Genomic DNA, 23,144 nt, shown 5'->3' on the forward strand with positions numbered 1-23,144 from the left:
CGTTTGACCAACTGTGCCCATGCGCAGCCCCCACCTGGACTGTGCCTGCCTGGGGTGCATGTGGGGTAGGGGTGGAATGATCTAAGCATCAGCTTTAGGGTCTTGAGAATGAATAGGGAATGGGTGAGTAGAGAGCATCCGTGTGTCTCTCTATAGGCTTACACTTAGCTTAGAGAGATCTCTGAGGGTAGAGGTTGGACCCCACCAGCCTTAAAAATTAGCCTTTGCCCTCCTTGGTCTGGCTCATTCTGCTGCCCCTTCAAAATTAATCCACTACTCTCCAGGCTGTCAGGTGGTGTCTAGGGGACTGGGCTGCCCAGCTTCCCTATACTGCCTCCCTCAGCATTCCCATGGCACCTAAACTGGGAACATGCAGATCAGAAACTGCCTAAATCACAGCCCATCCAACAGGTGACAAGGCCCTCCCTGCTTTGGCCATATGCCAGCCTCCCAATCAGCCCAGAGAGTCTCCTGGAACCCAGGGCCTTTTGTATTCATTCAGGAATGTATTCATGCACACATGCATTTCTTTTATTCGGCTCCCCAGTACTAATCCTATTCCATGCCAGGCACCTGCTAGGTCCTAGAAATGAAGCACTGAACATGGCAGGTATGGTCTTTCTCTGGAGTAGCTCACAGTCTAGCAGGAAATAGATTTTAATCTGCAGAGCACACATCTATTGGGCCCCAGGCAGGAACAAAGCAACTGTGGCTTAGGAATGGGCAGGCCCAGCCCTGCTGCCTCCTACACTACCCTGGGGCAGTCAGTTGGGTCTGGGTGACAGCAGTCTGATGGAGCAGGTACAAGCTGGAGGCTCACCTCAGACCTCACACCCTTTTATTTTGGGGTTCAGAGAGGACACTGTTGTCTGGGGGCAATGATCTTGAGGCCAGAAAATTGGGGCCAGGCCTCAATGAGACTACTAGCCAGCTCTATCCTCACAGGGTGTAGGTGGGTATAAGACTACAGGAGGTGAAGTGTCCATGGGACGTCTATATCATTGTTGTGTTGCCTTTCCACATCTTGGTCCCCAGATTTGTATCTTTGTTTCAGGAATCACCAAGATGCCCATTCTGGAAAAAAAACCCCAAAAGATGGCAGCAAAAAGTCTCAGCAATGAAGAAGAGCCTGTGAGTGACTTTTGGAGCCCTCTCTGTTATCTCTACTCTCCCCATTCACATATCCTTGGCTTCCAGAACAGTACTGAGTTGGATTTGCTCCCAGTACTTGCCTGGCCCCCAGTCCTGCCCTCTTCTGGGGCATGAGGCCCAGGCTGCAGCCTTGCCCTGAGCCTGTTGAGGAGCCTAGGTGGGCATAGGGGCATTAGGAGTAGACTCAAGCAGTGCTTAGGGAATGCTGACGGCCATACTTCCTAACCCCGAAGTCCAGGAAGAACCCTTGACTTAGGCCAGACTCTCTTTTTTTTCCTTCAGGATTTCCCCTCACCCCAATTTCCACTTCCAACGGCTTTGAGCCAGTGGAGTTGCCTTAGGTAAGCCTTGTCACATCCTGGCCCCAGCTGTTGTCACTGGATCAGTCCTGGAGTCTTGAGACGAGGCACCCCTCCCTGGGAAGCATCCTCCCTCCCACCCCATTCACCTTCCAGAATTAAGAGCAGTACATTTGATCTCCACAGTGTGGCACATGTTGGTCCCTTTGCCACACTTGTCTTCTTGACACCTTCTTGATACCCACAGCACTCTCTATTCCCCTAGGCTTCATTTGGACCCTGGACAGAACTTTCTGGTTTCTCCCTGTAAAGTTGCTCACCACATTGTCCCGCTCACTGCAGCTGACACCTCTGTTGTTGCTTCTGCTCATTGGCATGTCCTTCCCTTTGGACTGTGGCTGCCTTGTCTCTCCATGAAACCTGAGTCCAGCTCAGGGCCTGGCTCACATGAACTGCCCAGGAGACATGTTTTTACTTGAGACCCCAGCATCCAAAGATCCTTACAAATACAAGTCCTTGCCTCTGTTCCCATTGTGGGCCAGAAGCCCATGAGAGTCTGGAAAGAGCCCCAAGAGGCTGAGACCTCATAGCAGAGATTTCCTGCCTTGTTACTTTTTATGTGTCAATTCTCCATGATCCAGGCTGAGTCCCAAGGCACTGTCAGAGCCCTCCAAGAAGGGTGGCTTTTTTTCTAACAGGGGCTCCAGCCAGGCCTGCTGCCACTCTTGGCCAGGCCATCAACTGGGCTTGGCTTTCTGTACTTACTTGCTCACTCACCCACCACAAAGAGTCCCAGGTCCCAATAGAAGAAAGATGGAACCAGAGCAGCTACATGGAGGACCTGGACCTGGCTCTCAGGAATGGGCTGGATAGCCTAAAATGCTCTCCAGACCCATCCTTGAGTACCCAGGGTAGCAACAGCTTTTACTTAGCACTGACAGCCTCCTCCCTCCCTCGAGGGCAGTGGACTCTAGACACAGGATCAGGAAAGTGGAGGGACCCCATTCATTTATCAGGGCATGTTCACTCAGTTCCATCTGCCCAGGGCACCTGTGGGGGCTCCAGCCTGTGCAGCAGTAGAGCAGAGCAGAGGAAAGCTTTCAACAGGCCCCTTCACTCCACAGCCTGTCTGGGATAGAAATCCACTGCCCTTATCACCCTACAGAGGAAAACCCCTGAAAGAAGGCATCCAACTTTGTAAAATTTAAGCAATAATATGAACAGTCCTGGTTTCTAATTGTGACCTGTTAAGTGAGGAAGAAGGAAAGGAAATAGAAAAGAGCAAGGAGAAAGAAGAGAATGGCTGAGGAAGAAGGAGCAGAATGAATATTAGATGAAGACTGATTTCAGGTCTCAACTCTGTCATCACATTTCTGGGAGACCTTGGACTATCTGTAGACTCTCTGGGTCTAAGTTTCCTCATAGGTCAATGAGGCTAAGGCATAAAATGGTTGAACATGTATGTGAGATCCTTGGTGAACACAGCAGGTAAACTGGAAAGCATTGGGCCCAGACTCTTTCCATACTTTGGGGGCCTCCAGAGATTATGAGTTTCCTTCTAGGAATTCCTCTGGAAGGATAAGGAGACTAGCATTATAACATTTAATAATGTGCCTATTTGTGGCCATTTGGTTTTTTGATCTAATTCTCTCAGGTAGGAATTGTCATTTATGTCTTATGGATGAGGAAGCTGAGACTTAGAAAGATTAAAAGAGGAAGGACTTGCACTGCACTTTTCCCCCACCTATCCCCTTACCCACAGGGAGCAGAATGCCCTTCTCTGGGTTTCATAACTAGAAAGGATTTAATAAGAAGCCCAAGGCACGAGTCACCTTCCCAAGAAACATCTTGCATTATTCTGTTTATTAAGACAAGCAATGAACTATATCTCCTACCATCTTTCACTTATTCAAATTTCTCTATTAGAGTCACACCCTTTGGATCCAGAGATCAATTGGATTCTGAAGTCTCAGTTGAGGAACAGTTTCTAAATTAAGAATGATCAGCAGTCAATATCAAAGCAGGACTATTTCACCTTAGACTCATTTGCTATGGTTGATAAGCATTTTTACATCAATGATCTCTTTGATCCTATGAGAAGTAGAGGTTATTACCCCCATATGACAGGGAAGGAAACTGAGACACAGAGGTAGGAGTGATTTGCTTAAAATAAAACAGCTGGTTGCAGCAGGGTCAGCGCATGAATCCAGGTCTGCCTAGCATCAAGATTTTTTTCCTCTGCACTTTGTCCTCTCTTTGGGGCAGGGCTGATGTATGGGATAAAGCAAACAGGAACTTCCTAAGTTCACAGTTCTGCTGAGCTGAGGCCTGAAAGCAGAGGAGTCTCAGGATAGAGAATAAATATGGCAGCAGATGGAAACAGATGCTAGGCATCAATGTGGGGACAGGCAAGGGTCACACATAAGGACAGGCACAGCAAATGCCTGTGAACCTTCTCTTCCAGAGGCTGCCCAAACTTCCAGTGCCCCCACTGCAGCAGACCCTGGCCACTTATCTGAGGTGCATGCAACACCTGGTGCCCAAGGAGCAGTTCAGGCGGAGCCAGGCCATTGTGAAGCAGTTTGGGGCCCCTGGTGGTCTCGGTGAGACCCTGCAGCAGAAGCTCCTGGAGCGGCAGGAGATGACAGCCAACTGGGTAAGAGTTGTTGGGAGGGGGCTGACTGAGGGGTAGACATAGGACCCATGGGGCAGGAGGACAGGAAGTAGACTTGTAGACAGAAGGATTTGGGTGAGGGACAGGTAGGTAACTATGGTACAGATGGGAGACAGGGATCAGGGAGAGATAGAGCCAAGGCAAGGAAAAGACAAGATGTAGAATGTGAGATAGGTATGGGGACAGAGGGCTGAAAGATGGGGGAAAGGGATGGGGACAAGAATGGGAACAGACAAGGACAAGTTTGGGGGACAGATGGATGACAGGGATGGGACAGCAGAAGATATTAATGAGGTTAGGGAAACTGAGAGGTATGAAAGGCAGGAATGGGACCCTTATAAGGATGGGCAGGGGACATGGATAAAGCACCAAACAACCAACATAAGACCCTGGAAGCGAAGAAAGGAGAGAGTACATGGCAAGGATGAAAGACAGGCATGTGGGTTTGGAAGCACATGGTCCTAGCACATAACTGGGGACCGGTGTGCATTTGTGGAATGAATGAATGAATGAATGAAGTCCATGATCCAGTGAAGTGTCCCAACTGTCTCTTGGAGCTGCCAGGATGGGATTGGTGTGCTCCACAAGCAAGGCACCCTTTCTTGGAGGGAGCGTACATGGCCCTTGTGGATAATGGCTCCCCTTCTCTTCTCTCCCCCACAGGTGTCTGAGTACTGGTTGAATGATATGTATCTCAATAACCGCCTAGCCCTGCCTGTCAACTCTAGTCCAGCTGTGATATTTTCCCAGCAGCACTTCCAGGACACCAATGACCAGCTAAGGTGAAGTCACTGTGCTCTTGGGCTCACAGCTTGGGACTTTGCCTGGGGTAGGGGTCCTGGTCCCAGAACCAGGAAGGAAAAGCTAAAGCTTGTGTCTTGGCAGAGCTTTCTGAGACCAAGTGGCCCTGAGACAGAGGCCAGGCCATGGGGTCAAGAGAGAGGTTAGGTAAGGCTGCACACGAGGAACAAACACATTTGGGGTGGGTGGGCATTAATGGAGGGCATGTGACCCCAGATGTCCTCATGATAGTCTTGACCAGGCTGAGGCCCTGGAAGGATGTGGGTACACTTTAATTTGCCAGTACTTGAGGCTGGGACTTGGTGGGACACACTGCCTCAGGTGATCTGGGAGGCCTCTGCTGCCCTCTAGCCCCCAGCTCTAAACAGGCTCCAAAGGGTTGGCAATGGTTTCTTCCCACCAGCTGTCTTTGCCAGATCCTGTGCCATCTGCTGCAATTTCACAGCTCACTGAGTCACTTGAATGGCTTCTGGGCCCACTGATGACAATGGAGGGACCATTTATGCAAGGGTGAGGCAGGGAGAAAGGATCTCCTTGCAAGTCACTTAGACCCAGATCCGCGTCTTTGACTTTAAGACTCAAATGGGACACAGTGTGGGGACAGTTCAGAGGAAGGAAAAGAACAAAAGGCAGGGCCCACCTAACCTACAGGCAGGGCTCAGCTATGTTTGGGAGACCTCCAACCTGTCCTTTCTCACCAAGACCATTCCAAAGGTCTAGGGACAGCCTTTCCCTTCCCCCTGTAGCCGGGGCCTTCCCTGATCAAAAGAACATGGGTGGAAGGCTGAATGATTTCTGAGAACAGTTCTCAAAATTGCATCTGAGTGAGCAGTTTTCTCTTGTTGCAATTAAGCCAGGGCTCATTCCTCCATGAACAGTTAAGATGACATGATTCCATGGCATGGTTCTCTGGTGCCTTTTCCCTGCAGTACCCACTTTCCTTTTCATTAGCACTTAGGAAACCAAATTACTGACTTTTCCCAGGAGACTGAATTTCCTACAACCCCTAGGTCCTGGCCCAGTCCAGCCCCAGCATAAGCCTTTCTTAGGAAACACCTACCCCTGATTTTCTAACTTGTTCCTGCCTGCTCTGTGGCCTCTCCTGGCTTCCTCTCCCTCCTCCTTTTGCTCCTCACTCACATTCTAGTTTCCTTTCCTCCTGGAAGTTCTTTCCAGGGGACCACTTTTAATCCGAAGCTTGTGAAGGACTGACAGTATAGAGATGGGTGGAAGGCAGCAGGTATCTCCTCCTATTGGGGCACTACCAAGACCTGGCATCTGGTGAGTGGTTATTGAGTTTGAGAGAGAGAGAAAGAGAGAGAGAGAGAGGGAGAGGAAGGGAGAGAAAGAGGAGAGGGAGAGAAGGAGGTGGGCAGAAAGAAAGGAAGAAGGAAAGAAGGAGAAAGAAAGATTATATATAGAGAGAGGGAACCTGGGCTCCTGAGGGAGAGGCTAAGGCCATATCTCTCTCTGCAGGTTTGCTGCCAACCTCATCTCTGGAGTGCTCAACTACAAGGCCCTGCTGGACAGGTAGTATTGGGCTCAGCCTGGGGAAGGTAGTACTCTGTTCTGGCACAGCCTGTTCATTCATTTGTCTCCCTGCCACACTAAACAAGGAGCCCTATAGGGCAGGGAACTTGTCTTTTTTCAGCTTTGTGTTTCTAGCTCCTGTCACAGAGTAGATAGGACCCCACCCACCCCATGCATCAGGATGACCTTTACTCCAGCTGGCCCAACCATTAATGGTTCTTTCTGGTATAAGCACTATCCTACCTTGATCCTTTTAAAATGCTCCCCTTCCTCCATACCTTATATGTACATAGAGTATATATATCAGGAATCTAGAGAACACACAAGACGGTGGAGAAGGGAGAGTTAGCGTTGCCACCTGCTACTTGAGGGAAATGGTCTCAGTCTGAGCCTGCTTACTTGGCTTCAACCCCGATTTCCTTTCTGCCTTAAAACAGTGTTTATCAAACAATCTGGGGTGTTTTTTAATTTTATAAAATGTTTTTAAAACACTACAAAAATAAATTAGTAGAAAATGGTACATAAGTACAAAATACAAGACCACTTTTTTTAAAAATTAGACTTTAACTTTATGATAATTTTTATTTTTCAACTACAATTTACATTCAATATTATTTTGTATTAGTTTCAGGTGTACAGATAAGTGGTTAGACAATCACATGCTTTACAAAGTGTTCCCCTGTTATTTCTAGGACCCACCTGGCACTATACAAAGTTATTGCAATATTATTGACTATATTACCTATGCTGTACTTTACATCTCCGTGACTGTTTCATAACTACCAATCATTACTTCTCAATCCCTTTACCTTTTTCACTCAGTCCCCCAACACCCCTCTCCTCTGACAACTATCAATCTGTTCTCTGTATCCCTGAGTCTGTTTCTGTTTCCTTTGTTCATTTACATTGTTCTTTAGATTCCACATATAAGTGAAATAATATGGTATTTATATTTCTCTGACTGACTTATTTCACTTAGCATAATATTCTCTAGGTCCATCCATGTTGTCGCAAATGGTAAGATTCCTTTCTTTTTCATGATTGAGTAATATTCCATTGTATACATGTATCACCACATTTTTACCAAGTGCTTGATTGATAGGCACTTGGATTGCTTCGATATCTTGGCTATTGTAAATAACGCTGCAGTGAACATAAGGGTGTGTATATTCTTTCAAATTAGTGTTTTGAGTTTCTTTGGTTGTATTCCCAGAAGTGGAATTGTTGGTTCATAAGGCAGTTTCATTTTTAACTTTTTGAGGAATCTCCATAGAGTTTTCCATAGTGGCTGCACCATTCTGCATTCCCACCAATAGAGCACAGGGGTTTCCTTTTCTCCACATCTTCACCAAAACTTGTTTGTTGATTTACTGGTGATAGCCATTCTGATAGTGATATCTCATTGTGGCTTTAATATGCATTTCTTGGATGATTAATGATGTTAAACATCTTTTCATATGTCTGTTGGCCATCTATATGTCCTCTTTGGAAAACCGTCTATTTGGGTCCAAGCCCATTTTTTTAATGGATTTTTTTTTTTTTTTTTTTTTTTAGTGTTGAGTTGTATAAATTATTTATATATTTTGGATATTAACCCCTTAGCTGATGTAGCATTGGCAAATATGTTCTCCCATTCAATTTCATGGGTTGCCTTTTCATTTATTGATGGTTTTCTTTGCCATGAAAAACTTCTTATGTAGATGTAGTCCCATTTATTTACTTTTTTTCTTTTGTTTCTCTTGCCCAAGAAGATATATTAGAAAAAAATATTGCTATGAGAAATATCTGAGATTTTACTGTCTATGTTTTTTTAGGAGTTTTATGGTTTCAAGTGTTACCTTTTTTTAAAGTATATCTTATTGTTTATGTTGTTACAGTAGTTACAATTTTTCCCCCATTGCTCCCCTCTGCCCAGTAATTCCCTTCCCTCCAGCAATCCCACCCCCCCTTAGTTCATGTCCATGGGTCATGAATATAAGTTTGTTGGCTTCACACTTTCCTATATTATTCTTAAGTTCCCCCTGTCTATTTTGTACCAACTGATTATGCTTCTTAATCCCTGCACCATTTCCCCATTTCTCCTCCTCCCCCCTCCCAGATGATAACCCTCCCAATGATCTCCATACCTATGATTCTATTCGTATTCTGGTTTGCTTAGTTGAATTTTGTTTTTCTTTTTTAGATTCAGTTGTTGATAGTTGTGAGTTTGTTGTCATTTTAGTGTTCGTAGTTTTGATCTTCTTTTCCTTAAGTAAGTCCCTTTGACATTTCATATAATAATGACTTGGTGATGATGAGCTCCTTTAGCTTTACCTTGTCTGGGAAGAACTTCATCTGCCCTTCCATTCCAAATGATAGCCTTGCTGGATAGAGTAATTCTCAGTGCAGGTTGCCTTTCATCACATTGAATACTGCTTACCAGTCCCTTCCTGCCTGCAGAGTGTCCTCTGAGAAATCAGCTTATAGTCCTATAGGCACCCCCCTGCAGGTAACTCTCCGCCTCTCTCTTGCTGCCCCCAGGACTCTGTCTTTATCTTTCCCCTTTGGCATCTCAATCATGATGTGTCCTGGTGTGGTCTCCTCTGGGTCCAGCTCACCTGGGACCCTCCGTGCTTCCCGGACCCGTATGTCCATCTCCTTCACAAAATTTGGGAAGTTTTCCTCATTTTTTTCAATTCTTGCTTCCTCATTCTGCACTGGTTGACTGTTTTTTTCTTCCTTATGTTCCAAATCATTGATTTGAACTCCAGTTTCCTTCCCTTCACCATTGGTTTTGTATGGATTTTCCTCCATTTAATTTAGCATAGCCTCCACTTCTTCTCTTATGCGTTTGCCATACTCAAGCATATCTGTCAAGCCTGTGACCATCTTTATCACCAGTGTTTTGAATTCTACAGCTGTTAGGTTGTCTATCTCCTCATCTGTTAGGTTGGGTATCTCCTTGTCGCTTAGTTGTTCCACTGGAACCTTGATCCATTTCCCCTTTTGGTCCATACTTCTCTGTCTTGTCATTCTGACAGGCTCCTGTGTTTGTTGACCTCTGTGTCTTAGGTAGAGCTGTTGCTCCTGTTATGTTTAAGGGACGGAGTCTTAGGGATTTGTCAGTACAGGGTGACCTGTTTCACCACGTTGTAATGCTGTATGTGGCAGGGGGGCATCTGAGAGGGAACAATGTTACCTGACCAGCACTTGCCCCTTATCCAGGCACTTCTCCCACTTCTTTATGGAACTGGTGCCTCTCTAGCTGTTGCCATGGCCATCGTTCCCAAAGTGGGTGGGTCTGTGGATGTTCTAGGACCATGGGGGCCCTTTAAACAAGTGGACTCTGCTGAGACACTGACAGTTTCTTCATCCACCCCAACCTCCAATGGTCTGCACAGTCGGAAACAACGAGGCTTGATTTTTTCTGGTGCTGGGACCGTGAGCTGTGAGGTCCAGTGAGGAGCTGGGAGTGCTCCCCAGGTGTCCCTCCTGACTTTTTAAAATGTGTGACTGTGCTTTCCACCAGTCTGCTGATGCTGCCACTGCTGCTGCCACCACACCGCATCCTCTCCACCCCGGCTCTGCCCATCTCACCTGTCTGGATGAGTATTTCTTATATCTTTGTTTGCTGGACTTCCATGCAGTTTAATTTTCTGGAACTTCTGGTTGTTTCTAGTTTTGAGGCAGTTGTATTCCTTCTTAGTTGTGGAGGGAGATGCACAATGCCTGTCTATGCCTCCATCTTGGCTGGAAGTCAAGTCTTACCTTTAAGTCTTTAATCCATTTTGAGTTTATTCTTATAAATGGTGTAAGAAAGTGGTTTAGTTTCATTTTGTTTTTGCATATTATCTTTTAAATTTTTTCAACACCACTTATTAAAAAGACTGTCTTTACCTCCTTGTATGTTCTTGGTCTCTTTTGCTATATAATATTTGACCATATAGGCATGGTATTATTTCTGACCTTTCTATTTTTTTTTAATAAACACTTTTATTACATGCGCTAAGATAGGAGGTAGAAGGATTTATTTGCCTTCCCACAGCCTTGATTTTTCTCAGCCAGAACTCCAGCTCCTTGCCCTCCAATACACAGTCACCTGTAAAACCACATTGGTCTGGTCTTGAAGGATGCAAGCAAGAAACTTGCCCTGCTGGAACTGCTCCTCTAGAAGACTGCTGTTTGTGGCATTCTTTTTCCTTTCATCATATTTCTTCTGAATTTTTTTTATCATTTTTTGTTTAAAATCTCTTCCCTCTCAGGAGTCAGCTTGACCCTCTTCTTGAGGCCTAGGGGAAGATCCTAGTGGTGCTCATTTCACTATCAGTATAGTGTGCTGTCAATGAGCATGATGCAGCACTTACTAGGGTCTTGGTATGAACCATTTTGTTGTTGGATGCATTGTAGACAACATCAACAATGTTTGTTTGCATGTACAACACTCCGACCTCCAGGAGAAGTTGTCCACACCCAACGTCAAGGCTCAGTACTTTTTGTTGCCTCCTGCATGCAGACTGTTGTGTATGCAGCGGGGACCAGTATTAGTAGGGACCAATCTTAGCATTGACAGCAGGATGTCCCAGCTCATATTTTCTCTTCTTGTGGTGGGATTTTTTCTTACCTTATGTCTTGTGGCACTTATGTCAATTATCCTGAGAGATGCCCATGGCTTGGCCTGGACTCTTTATTCTGTTCCTTTGATCTATATGACTGTTTTTATGCCATTACCGTGATGTTTTGAAGCTATAACCTTGTATACAGTATAGTTTGATATCAGGTAGCATGATATCTACAACTCTGTTCTTCTTTCTCATGATTGCTATATATATTTGGGGTCCTTTGTGATTCCATATAAATTGTAGGATTATTTGTTTTAGTTCTGTGAAGTACACCATTGGGATTTGATAGTATTGTGATGAATCTGTATATTGGTTTGGGTAGTATGGACATTTTTAAAATGTTAATTTTTCCTGCTCATGAGCACATATATACTTGCTTTTATTTGTACCTTCTCTTCAGTGTTTCATAATTTTTTGAATACAGGTCTTTTACCTTCTTGGTTAATTTTATTCTTAGGTACTTTATTTTATTTGATACAATTGTAAATATCAAATAGTTTCCCTTTCTCATAGTTCATTTTTGTTGTATGAAAGTGCAACCAATTTCTGGATTTTTTTTTTGTATCCTGTTGCTTTAGTAAATTCATTTATCAGTTCTAGTTGTTTTTTGGTGGAATTTTTAGGGTTCTCTATATACAGTATCAAGTCATCTTCAAACAATGACAGTTTTACTTCTTTCTTTATAATTTGAATGCCTTTTATTTCTTCTTATTGTTAGATTGGTATGGCTAGGACTTTCAGTACTGGGTTGATTTAGAGTGATGAAAGTGGACATCTCTGTTTTGTTCCTGATTTTGGGGGAAACACTTGTAGTTTTTGCCCGTTGAGTATGATCCTGGCAATAAGTTTGTCATATATAACCTTTATTATGTTAAGGTATGTTTCCTCTATTCCCACTTTGCTCAGAGTTTTTAATCATAAATGGGTGCTGAATTTTATCAAATGTTATTTTTGCATCTATTGATATAACAACATGGTTTTTATCCTTCTTGTTTTTTTAATATGCTTTATTGTTTATGCTATTACAGTTGTCTGAATTTCTTTTCCCTTTGTTCCCCTCCACCCAGTGACCCCCCTCCCTCCAGTTGTCCTCCCCCCGTAGTCGATGTCCATTGGTTGTGCATATAGTTCTTCTCAACATCTTCCTATCTACTCCACTCCTTCCTACTATGCTTCTTAATTCCTGTACCATCTCCCTCCCTTTCCCTCCTTCCCCCTCCCCACTTACCTCCCCCCATAATGTTCCCCATACCTAGAATTCTTTTCCCACTCTCGTTGCTTACTTAGTCTGCCTTTGTTTCAATTCCCTAGTTTCTGTTGTTGTGATACAGTTTTCATTTTAATGTTCATAATTTTGATCCTCCTTCTCCTAAACAAGTCCTTTAACATTTTATACAACAGTGATTTGGATTTGATGAACTCCTTCAGTTTTACTTTGTCCTGGAAGCACTTTCTCTGCCCTTCTATTCTGAATGACCATTTTGCTGGATAGAGTAATCGTGGTTGTAGGTTTCTGCTTTTCATTACTTTAAATATTTCTTGCCAGTCCCTTCTTGCCTGCAGAGTTTTTTTTGAGAAATCAGCTGATAGTCTAATTGGGACCCCTTTGTATGTAATTCTAGTCTCTCTTGCTGCTTTTAAGATTCTCTCTTTATCCTTAATTTTTGACATTTTGATTATAATGTGTCTTGGTGTGGTTCTCCCTGGGTCCAGTTTTTTTGGAACTCTCTGTGCTTCCTGGACCTGTAAGTCTATTTCCTTCCCCAAGTTTGGGAAGTTCTGCTTCATTATTTTTTCAAATAATTTTTCCATTTCTAGTTCTTCTTCACCTTCTGGTGGCCCTATGATTCAGATGTTGGCCCGCTTATAGCTGTCGATAAATTTCTGGACCTCTCCTCATTTTCCTCACTTCTCATTTCCTCTTTCTGCACTGGTTGACTGTTCCATCCGTATGTTCCAATTTGTTGATTTGATCCCTGATTTTCTTGCCCTCACCACTAGTTTTGTATGTGTTTTCATTCATTTCAGCAGGACTAGCCTTCATTCCTTCCCTGTCTTGTTTAATATCTGTTGTTAGGTCTGTAAGCATTTTTATAATCAAAGCTCTGAACTGAGTCTCAGAAAGATTTCCTATCTGCTGCTTCGTTAGATTAGATATTTGCTGTCTGGTCAGCTGCGTCACTGGGATCTCTATCATGATCTGTGCCATCCTGACTGTTTTGTGTTTACCTTTGCTTCCTGGGCAGGGCTGTCACACCTCCTATGCTATAGGAGGCAGAGCCCCGTGCACTCATCACAGCTGAGTGACCCATCTCACCACGCTGCGGCATTTTCTGCGGGGGTGCGGGTCCATGATGGTTTTCTGCCGTTCGCTCTCCGCTGAGAGGCCAGGAACCTCCTTCTTCATCTCCACCCCTTCCGGGCCTCACAATCCAAGGCAATAGAGGTCTGCCTTCCCCAACTTTGGAATGGCAAGCTGATGGGTCTGGTCTGCAGCCAGGGGTGCTCCCCAGGCACTTCTCGTCTTCCCCTAAATACAGGTGTCTGTACTTACCTCTGTCCTGCCTCCATCACTGCTGCTACCGTGGGCAGCACAGCTTGAACTTTTCTCCCCAGTCTTGCCCCTCCTACCTGTCCAGACAAGCACCACTTGTTTATAACTTCATACATTGGACTTCCATTTATTTTCTGGAACTTCTGGTTATTTCTGGTTTTGCAGTAGTTGTATTCCTTCTTAGTTGTTATCCTTCTTTTTGTTTATGTGGTGTATCCTGTTTATTAATTTGTAGATATTTTACCAACCTTTCATTTCAGAAAAAAATCTCATTTGATCATGGCTTATGATCTTTTTAATGTATTGCTGGGTTTGGTTTGCTAATATCTTGTTGAGGATTTTAGCATCTATGTTTATCAGGGATATTGGCCTATACTTTTCTTTCTTGGCAGTGTCTTTATTTGCTTTTGGAATTAGGATAATTATGCCTTCATAAAATGACATCGGGAGTCTTCTCTACTCTTGAATTTTGAGGGATAAAAGGATAGGAGTTCGTTTTTTGAATGTTTGGTAAAATTCACCTGTGAAGCCATCTGGTCCAGGGAATTTGTATGCTGGGAATTTTTTGATTACCATTTTGATTTTGTTAATTGTAATCAGTCTGCTCAGATTTTCTGATTCTTCCTGATTCACTTTTAGAAGATAATATGTTTATAGGAATTTATCCATTTCTTTCAGATTGTCCAATTTGTTGGCATATAGGTCTTTGTAATATATATATTTTTTACAATCTTTTGCTTTTCTGGGGTGTCAGTTGTTACTTCTCTTTCATCACTGATTTTACTTATTTAGATACTCTCTCTTTTTTTTTTATGAGTCTGGGTGATGATATATCAATCTTGTTTATTTTTTTCAAAGAATCAGCTCTTGGTTTCATTGAGAACCGTAAAAATTTCATCAAAAAACTACTAGAAGTGATAAATAAATTGAGTAAAGTAGCAGGATATGAAATAAATATTTAGAGATCTGTTGCATTGTTTTGTATATTTTAGATTCTCATTTCATTTATTTTTACTCTGACCTTTATTATTTTCTTTCTTTTACTCTCTTTGGGCTTTGTTTGTTGTTTTTTCCTAGTTCTTCTATGTGTAAGGTTAGATTGGTTATTTTAAGTTTTTCTTGTGTTTTTTTCTTTTTGTTTTGTTTTTTGAGATAGACCTGTAATGCTATGATTTCCCCTCTTAGGACATCTTTTGCTGTCCCTTAGATTTTGGGTTGTTGTGGTCCCATTTTCATTTGCCTTAAGGTATCTTTTGATTTCTTCCTTGATCTCATTGTTAACCCATTCATTGTTTAGTAACATGTTATTTAGCCTCCATGTTTATGAGCTTTTCAGTTTTTTTATTGTAATCGATTTCTAGTTTAAAAACATTGTGGTCAGAGGAGATGCTTGATACGATCAATCTTCTTAAATTTATTGAGACTTGTTTTGTGTTCTGACTTGTGATGAGATTGCTTTTACTATTAGGTTCAACAGACATAAAATTCCTCTTTTCAGCTAGCACAGTGTTTCTGAAAGCTCCATCTGGATTCCTATGCTCACTCTGTTATGGGTTGGTCATTACAATTTAATTTAATACCCACAATTGGAGCATAAGTGTCATAGGGCACCAGCCAGCCACCTTGATGGGCCTCAGCTCTTCTCAGCTCTCCTCTTACCCTCAGGGCTCAGCTCAAACATCTGGTCATCAGTGAGACTGTCCCTGGCCACTTCTCCTTGTCACCCTGGATCTCTACTTGAAGCCCTCACATTTACTAGTTTTCTTCTTGTTCTCTGCACCCCATTGGAGTAGTAAACTCATGTCTTATTTGCTACTATATTCCCTAGATCTCAGAATGGTGCCTGGCACAAAGGAGTGCTCAATAATATTTGTTGTCTGAAAGGGTGGAGGGAAGGAAGGGAAGAGAAATAAGGGGAAGAAAGAAGATGAGGGAGAGGGAGGGAGGTAGAACACAGGACATGCTGAGACCACAGGAAAATGAATTTTCTGTCTTGAACTCAGAGGACTCTCTGAGGTGATGAACTAGTAGGCTCTTCAAGAGTGGAAGGGGTTTTTGAAACACATAAGTTGAGTGCAAGGTTGGGGTGAAGGCATGCCAAGCAAAGATTAGCATAAGCTTTTGGTAAGGTCTGCACTGTAGTGCATGAGGCAGGGGTAAGATGTGAGAAAACCCTGAGGGTCTCCTTGACCATGGAAATGGGACATTCCACTACTTTATTTATTTATTTTCTTAAAGATTTTATTTATTTATTTTTAGAGAGAGGGGAAGGGAGAAAAAGAGGGAGAGAAACCTCAATGTGTAGTTGCCTCTCATGCTCCCCCATCTGGTGACCTGGCCCACAACTTCAGCATGTGCCCTGACTGGGAATCGAACTGGCAACCCTTTGGTTCACAGGCTGGCATTCAGTCCACTGAGCCACACTGGCCAGGGTACATTCTACTACTTTAAAAGTGAAAAGTCTAGCTCTGACTGCCATCACAATGCATTTCTGATTTTTGTGCCCTGCTTTTCCTAATCAAGATACAGTAAAACCAATTTTGATTTCCTTCCTTTCTCCTACTCTCCCCCTCCAGTCACTCCATCCCCACTGACTGTGCCAAGGGTCAGCTGTCAGGTCAGCAGCTCTGTATGAAGCAATACTATGGGCTCTTCTCCTCTTACCGCCTCCCTGGCCACACCCAGGACACACTGGTGTCCCAGAAGAGCAGTATCATGCCTGAGCCAGAGCATATCATTGTGGCCTGCTGCAACCAGGTAAGTGCCCCTTGCTGCTGCAGCCTCTTGGGCTTGGGGAGGGCACATGTGTACTCATCTATTCCTGCTTTTCTAAGGGTGCTCAGCCACCTCCCTGAGTCACACAGTGAGTTGGGGCAGAGTGGTCCCCAAATGGGACTTCCTGATTCCCTGTCAGTTCCATTTCTCTCCACTGGTTAGATTTTAAGAATGAGGAGTCATCATTAAAAACACCTTCAGTGGGCTCCCATTCCAGCCTTGACCAACCAGGTCAGGTAAAAAATGCTACCTGGATGGATGGACTCGGGGTAATTAATGAGACCGATTATGGCCTCAGACCTCCACATGCAGTCACTCAGGCCATGGCCTTCTAAGATTATACGCCAGGAAGACAGCTTTATACTCTGCTGAGACTTCCTTTTTGTTGTTGTTGTTGTTGTTGTTTTGGTTTTTCTTTACCCCCTCTACTCACTAGTGGGTTTGAGATCTATCCCTGTAGCTGTTTATAGAGCTAGTTCATTCCTTTCAACTGCTGGGTAGACATGCACTGGACAAGTACACTACACTTTACTTAGCCATTTCCTACTGTAGACATTTGGGCTCCTCTACCATTTTGCTACTGCAAACAATGCTGATATGCACATTCCTTTATATGTCTTTTGGGACACAAAGGTATATGTTTCTCTGAGCCTTAGGCTTAAATATGTATTTATAAAAGCAATTGTTGGGTCATAGGGATAAGTAAATTTTTAGTTTTAATAGAAATTTTTCCCCGAAAGTGATTGTGTCAATTTATATTCAATTCCCTGCAAACATAATGGCTTTATATGAATTAGGAACCACAAAAGCAAGTGTCCTTTTAGCTAAGTTTAATCTGGACTTCTTTGAATTGGAGCAGCATGGAATCCAACACAGTTGACAGAGTTTTGATCCCCAAATTGTGACTCTTCAGAGCCATCACATACCTTGGGAACCTTGGGCCTGAGCATCTCCATATGTTCTCAGATGTGAAGGTTCAATGAAGGCCTGGCACTTTGGGCCAGCTACCATGAGTGATGTCTTTGACCTGTTTCCCCCACAGTTCTTTGTCTTGGATGTTGTCATTAATTTCCGCCATCTCAGTGAGGGGGATCTGTTCACTCAGTTGAGAAAGATAGTCAAAATGGCTTCCAATGAGGATGAACACTTGCCTCCAATCGGCCTGCTGACATCAGACGGGAGGAGCCAGTGGGCTGAGGCCAGAACAGTCCTCGTGAAAGGTCAGCAGCAGTGCCCAGAGCATCTCCACATTCATCTCATCCTTGCTCCCATTGGCTTTCCTTCCTCCAGGGTTGGGCACCATGCTTCATCCCCATTTGCCATTGCATGGGGAGCTGAGGCCTCACACCAACTCAGGACCCAGTAGCAAGTGTTGCTGTTGGTAGAGGTGTCTTGACACTAAAAGCACCTTTGGTACCCTCTTATATCATCTGACAATACTCTAGCTTTCTAGGGGAAGCTAACTAGCACTGGAATTCTGGGGTGTCTGGGAGTGCTGGGGGCAGGAAGATTTCAAGCTGGAGGAAGGCTGGCAGCAATTTTACTTGTGTTTTACTTGTTGGCACGAATGGCTCTCATAATTTTAAGGGTCTGAGTCACTGGGAGAGCTCTCAGATGAAGATTTGGGATGGAGCCCACCTCTAGGAGGGTGGTTGGTTGCCTTCTTTATGTGAATTTTCAGTCCTAAAACTTTTCATCTTTAAGCTGAAAATTTCAAAGTACCCCTATAAGAAATCCAGTATTGCCTTAACATTTTAAAGTCATTCTCTGGAAACTACTTTTCAAATCCAAAGCCAGCTCTATTACCAGAAACTGGACAGAGAGTCTTCCTTTCCTGCCTATGTTAGAGACTCCTGGATGAGAGGTGAGTTTTCTGTGAGCCTCCATATGCCCCTCAGCTTTTCATTTGGTCAGGTGTTCATCTAGACCAGCGGTTCTCAACCTGTGGGTCGTGACCCCTTTAGGGGTCGAATGACCCTTTCACAGGGGTCACCTAAGACCATCGGAAAACACATATATGATTACATATTGTTTTTGTGATTAATCACTATGCTTTAGTTATGGTTGAGGGTCACCACAACATGAGGAACTGTATTAAAGGGTCGCAGCATTAGGAATGTTGAGAACCACCGATCTAGACTCTCTAAGTGTCTCTCAGAGGACCTGGGCTAGGCCTGGGGAGTGTATGAGATAGGGAGAAGCACTTACTCTTGATCCCACTAGATAGCAACAGGAAAAGAGAGCAGGTCAAATACATAGTAATGTGACATCTACTAATGTAAGGTAATAGAGACAGCAGGTGCTAAATAAGGGCTTCTAATTGGCAAGCTTTCAAAATGTTTTGTTGGAAGAGGTGGAAATTGTGGAAAACCCTGTGACATGAGGGAGAGTGACAAGAGGGATGGATAGCATCAAAGCTGGCAGACTGACTGTGGGCAAAGCTAACTGCCCATCAGGACATCTTCCCTGCCCAGTACCATGAGGACAGCAACCTGGCTGGCAAGGATGGCAATGCTGAATGTACTGGGAGAATAAGGAGGTAGTGGGGCCTGGCTCTCTTCAACAGGCACTTGCCTTTTCTGATCCCTCTTCCTAGAAAGTTCTTCCCATAGGGCTGGCTGGCTCTTTGCACTATTCAGAGCTCAGCTCAGGTGTCACCACCTCAGGACCCCCCTTGAACATTTCTCCCCAATCATACTCTGTCACTTTGTCCTGTTTTCTCATCTTGATTGCATTTTTCACTTGCTGAAGTCAGATTTTCATTTATTTGATTCTTATTTATTATCTGCCCCCCAGACATCCTCAGTCAGTAAGGTCCAGGAGAACAGGGATCTTATCAGTTTGGTTTAACTTTGAACCTACTGTGCCAAGGGTTCAATTTTATTTTTTAAACAAAAGACTGAAGGGTTATTAAGGATACTGGGTCCAAGACTTATTTCCCACTTTCCAGTTAACTATTCTTTCATTCACTTTTGGGCACCCATGAATGCTTGGTTCGAAATAGGGAGTTGCACAGGCCACAGTGAAGTTTGAGAGCTGAGCCTGTTCTCACGGACCTAACTGCCAAGTTAGGGAATTAATAATTTATTATTTGAAAGTCAGTTAATTCCCTTAGGAGACAATGGTATAATCAAATCCCTCCAGAGCCAGCAATAGGCATCAAAATGATCGCTTCTGCTTCCAGTATGGTTTCCACTTCATTAGCAGGCCAGGCCAAGCCATCTCCCTGAAGGACTGCTAGGATTGCCTTGAGATCTCAGTGACTGTGCTGCACTAATCAGAATTAATTTGTTAATAGCACTTGATCTGGCTTTCTGAATGGAAATGCTGTTTCTGTGGTAAGTGTGACAGAAAGAGAGAGCCACACATGCCTTTCCTTTGGAAACCCAATTAATCCAGTTAGCACTGACTATGTCATCTGCACAGCAAGAAACTAATATGTCACATCACCTTCTTCTCTGGACCAGCCCTTTTCCCACTGAAGGAAAATGGATAAATTATTTAGAAAACAATTTCGGTGTCAAAGTAAAAGGTTATGGTAGCTTGGGCTGGGGTTGAGGAGGAAGATGGAAAGACTTGGGTGGGGTTTAAACATGTTTCAAAGAAGAAGAGGAGGGATAAAAGAGCTGAGAAATATTCCTAGGTCTTTGATTTGAGCCACTGAATAAATGCTGATTCTATTCACTGAAATGGGAAGCAGGCTGAGGAGGTGGTACAAAATGAAGAAGTCCTTTCCAGGTATGGCAGGTTTGAGATGCCTTGAGTCATCTAAGTGGAGACATCAGATTAGATATATGTGTCTCGAACTCAAGAAAGAGGTCAGTACAGAGATATAAATTTGAGAGCCATCAGCACATAAATGATATTTAAAGTCATGGACTTGAGTGAGATCATCTAGAAGCAGGAAAACGGGGCCTCAGAGGTCAGGCAGAGAAAGATACTAAGGGAATTGAGAAAGAGCAGCCCTGGAGTCAAGAGAAAGCCAGATGAGTCATAAAGATCTAAGATGGGAGGAGGAAGTGGCCAACCACACCAAAGGCTGCTGAGCGCTCAAGGAAGAATCACCAGTGACCTTCACAAAATTCAGACTGGAGTAGTAGGAAGAATGAATGTTTGTTTACTGATAAAAGTGATCCAACAGCAGGAAGAAATTGTTGATGAGATCAGTGAGCACAATCACTAAGTGTGGATGTCTCTTTTCAGACATTTTGGTATTAAAAGAAGCAAAAAAATGCCCTAACTGGTGTGGCTCAGTTAGTTGGGCATCATCCCACAAAGTGAAAGGTCCGATTCCCCATCAGGGCACATGCCTGGGTTTGTGGTTCAGTCCCTGGTCTGGGTGTGTATGAAAGGCGACTGAGTAATGTTTCTCTGCCTCTCTTTCTCCTTTCCCTTCTCTCTAATAATAAATAGGTAAAATATTTAAAAATAAATAAAAGGAGCAGAAAAATGGGAGAGTTGCTGTAAGAGGGTGGGGGTAAGGGAAAGTGTTTTTAGTAGAAAAGGCAAGGACATGATTGTAGGCAAACAAATACATGGACATAATTCCATAAGAGAATTGATAACTAGAAGAGAGGAGATAAATGAAGCAGTAGAATTCTTGAAAAAACAAAAAGAGATGAAAGCCAGAAGATAAGACATCTTTGGTTGGTGCAAGGAAATGGAAACCTGAACCCAAGGTCCGTAAATCTGTGCTGTGGTGGCGGAAGTATGAAAAGGTTCCTGACTGGTGGCTTCTGGCCTCAGATCAGCAAAGCTGTGGCCATTAGCTGAGAAGCAGAAGGGATTCTGAAGACAAAAGATAACTCTTGAAATAGCCTCTTGGAAAGTGAGAGAGACAGAGAGCTTACTCATGAAACTTGATAGTATTTATGAACTGTTTTGAGCTCATATTTGAGGATTTGCAGTATACATTTAGGAAAAACTAATTAGCATTGTTTTGCAATTTTCCCCCACAATGTTCAGCTCCTCAGGTTTAGGTGAGGAGAAGATAGGCCACCAGGTTCAGCCAAGGATGGTGACTATGATTGAGGAAGAGGGGAGAAGGTATGACAAGGGAATGTTTATAATGTTGGAGTCTAAACTGAGTTTGCCAGGGCTGCCATAACAAAGTACCGGATACTGAGTGGCTTAAATAACAGAAATTTATTTTTTCACAGGTCTGGAGGCTAAAGGTCTGAGATCAAGGTATCTGCAGGGTCAGTTTTTTCTGAGGTCCCTCTCCTTGGCTTGTGGTCGGTTGTCTTCTCCCTGTGTCCTCACATGGTCTTTCCACTGTTTCCTAATCTCCTCTTATAAATCTCCTCTTATAAGGACACCAGTCATGTTGGATTAGGTCCCATCCTAATGACCTTAATTACCTCAATAAAAATCCTGTCTCCAAATATAGTCCTATTCTGAGGTACAGGGGGTTAGGGTTTCAACTTACGAATTTTTGAAGAACACAATTTAGCCCATGACAGGAGGGAAGTGAAAGGCAGAGGTATATAATGGATATTGGAACTAGGTTGTGGGGCTCATGGTTTGGGGGATGTCAATGAGGTTAGCCATGTTGCAGTGAGGGTAACAGAGTATGAGAACCAAAAAGTCAAGAGTGTGGTCAGAGGGTTGGATGCTTGAAACTAAGACTTCAGGGGGTGTCAATTCCTGGCAATGATGAGTTATCAGATGTGATTGTGGGAGTGGGTGGGAGGTTAGACTGCCAAAGTTGGGAGGTCAAGTGTCTGAGAGAGGAAGATGGGGGCTGGGTTATCCACATGGACACTGCAGCTACCAGGACAATAACTGGAGCAGTGATGGGAAGGAGGAAGATGAACCAGGAGCCAGGATCTGCATGATAGAGTTGTGAGGAGGTTGGTGTAACACAGCAATAATGGGGTGAAGCTGCTGCTCCAAAGGGAAATGAGGGAGGAGGAGTCATTTAAGAGCAGGAGCAGGGAGAAGAAATCCGCCTACCTGACCTGGCCCTGGGGCATCAAGGAAAATAGTCTGTGAAAGGGCATAAGGATCTGTACCCCTCAAGGAATGCTGCCCTTCAGTTTAGGCAAAAGGTGAACAAGAATACTTACAGAAGAGGAGGTTAAAGATGCAGGGGGACCAGCCAGCACTAGTTAGGTGTCATGAAGCATCCAAGAAGGAAGAAAAGAGAGGGGTGAGGCTGAGCCCACACATGGGACACTGTATCAGCAGTGCATGGGAATGTCATCAACAGACCCAAGGGCAGTGGTCATTACCACAAGCAGTACTCCCAAATTCTTCCCTTCCAGGAAGCTACTCTCCCATTTCTAGATATGCCTGCCTGTCTGTGGTTATGGGAGTGGGGACAGCTTTCTGGCCTATAGCAGTATCACAGTTAACACCATGGGGGAGGTGCTTTTCAGGGTATCTCTGTTGTAGTCCCAAGGTCTGCACCCTGCTTTCTGGGACTGGACAGAGACCAGTGCCTGTGGCATTGGGCTCGGTCAGGTGCTGTCCTGCAGGAGGCTTCAGCCAAACGGAGCTTCTTTTGTCTTGGTGGAGGTCTAGAGAGAAGCTCCCAAGCTCAGATGAAATATTCCCCTAATTCTCTTAGGGTGAACTGAGGCCCAGCTTGGCAATTGATTTCATTAACCCTCTCTCCTCAAGAAAATGGTGGTCTACCCTGCCCCCACCCAGGCTGGCTCCCACTGTGAGCTGCCAGGTTTCTCAGCCCAACCTCCCTGCTGTGCCACTGCGAGGGTGGAGCTCATGAAGGTCCACTAACACCACCATAGCAAAACCCA

The 23,144-nt window shown here is 44.0% G+C and overlaps 1 protein-coding gene across 1 annotated transcript in view; it reads left to right on the top strand.

The window, feature by feature from the left end:
- Positions 1-1,029: 1,029 nt before the first annotated feature.
- CHAT (choline O-acetyltransferase) overlaps positions 1,030-23,144 on the top strand; it is a 63,648-nt gene continuing 41,533 nt past the window's right edge. Inside the window, exons 1-6 of the mRNA XM_090279522.1 lie at positions 1,030-1,131; positions 3,916-4,107; positions 4,789-4,907; positions 6,403-6,456; positions 16,185-16,365; positions 17,426-17,603. Coding sequence (XP_090135648.1) covers positions 1,066-1,131; positions 3,916-4,107; positions 4,789-4,907; positions 6,403-6,456; positions 16,185-16,365; positions 17,426-17,603 — 790 coding nt within the window. The 5' untranslated portion in view covers positions 1,030-1,065. The remainder of the gene's footprint in view (positions 1,132-3,915; positions 4,108-4,788; positions 4,908-6,402; positions 6,457-16,184; positions 16,366-17,425; positions 17,604-23,144) is intronic.

The sequence above is a fragment of the Furipterus horrens genome, unplaced genomic scaffold (assembly GCF_987537825.1).
Source record: "Furipterus horrens unplaced genomic scaffold, mFurHor1.1.pri manual_scaffold_5, whole genome shotgun sequence".
In the NCBI taxonomy this organism is placed as follows: domain Eukaryota; kingdom Metazoa; phylum Chordata; class Mammalia; order Chiroptera; family Furipteridae; genus Furipterus; species Furipterus horrens.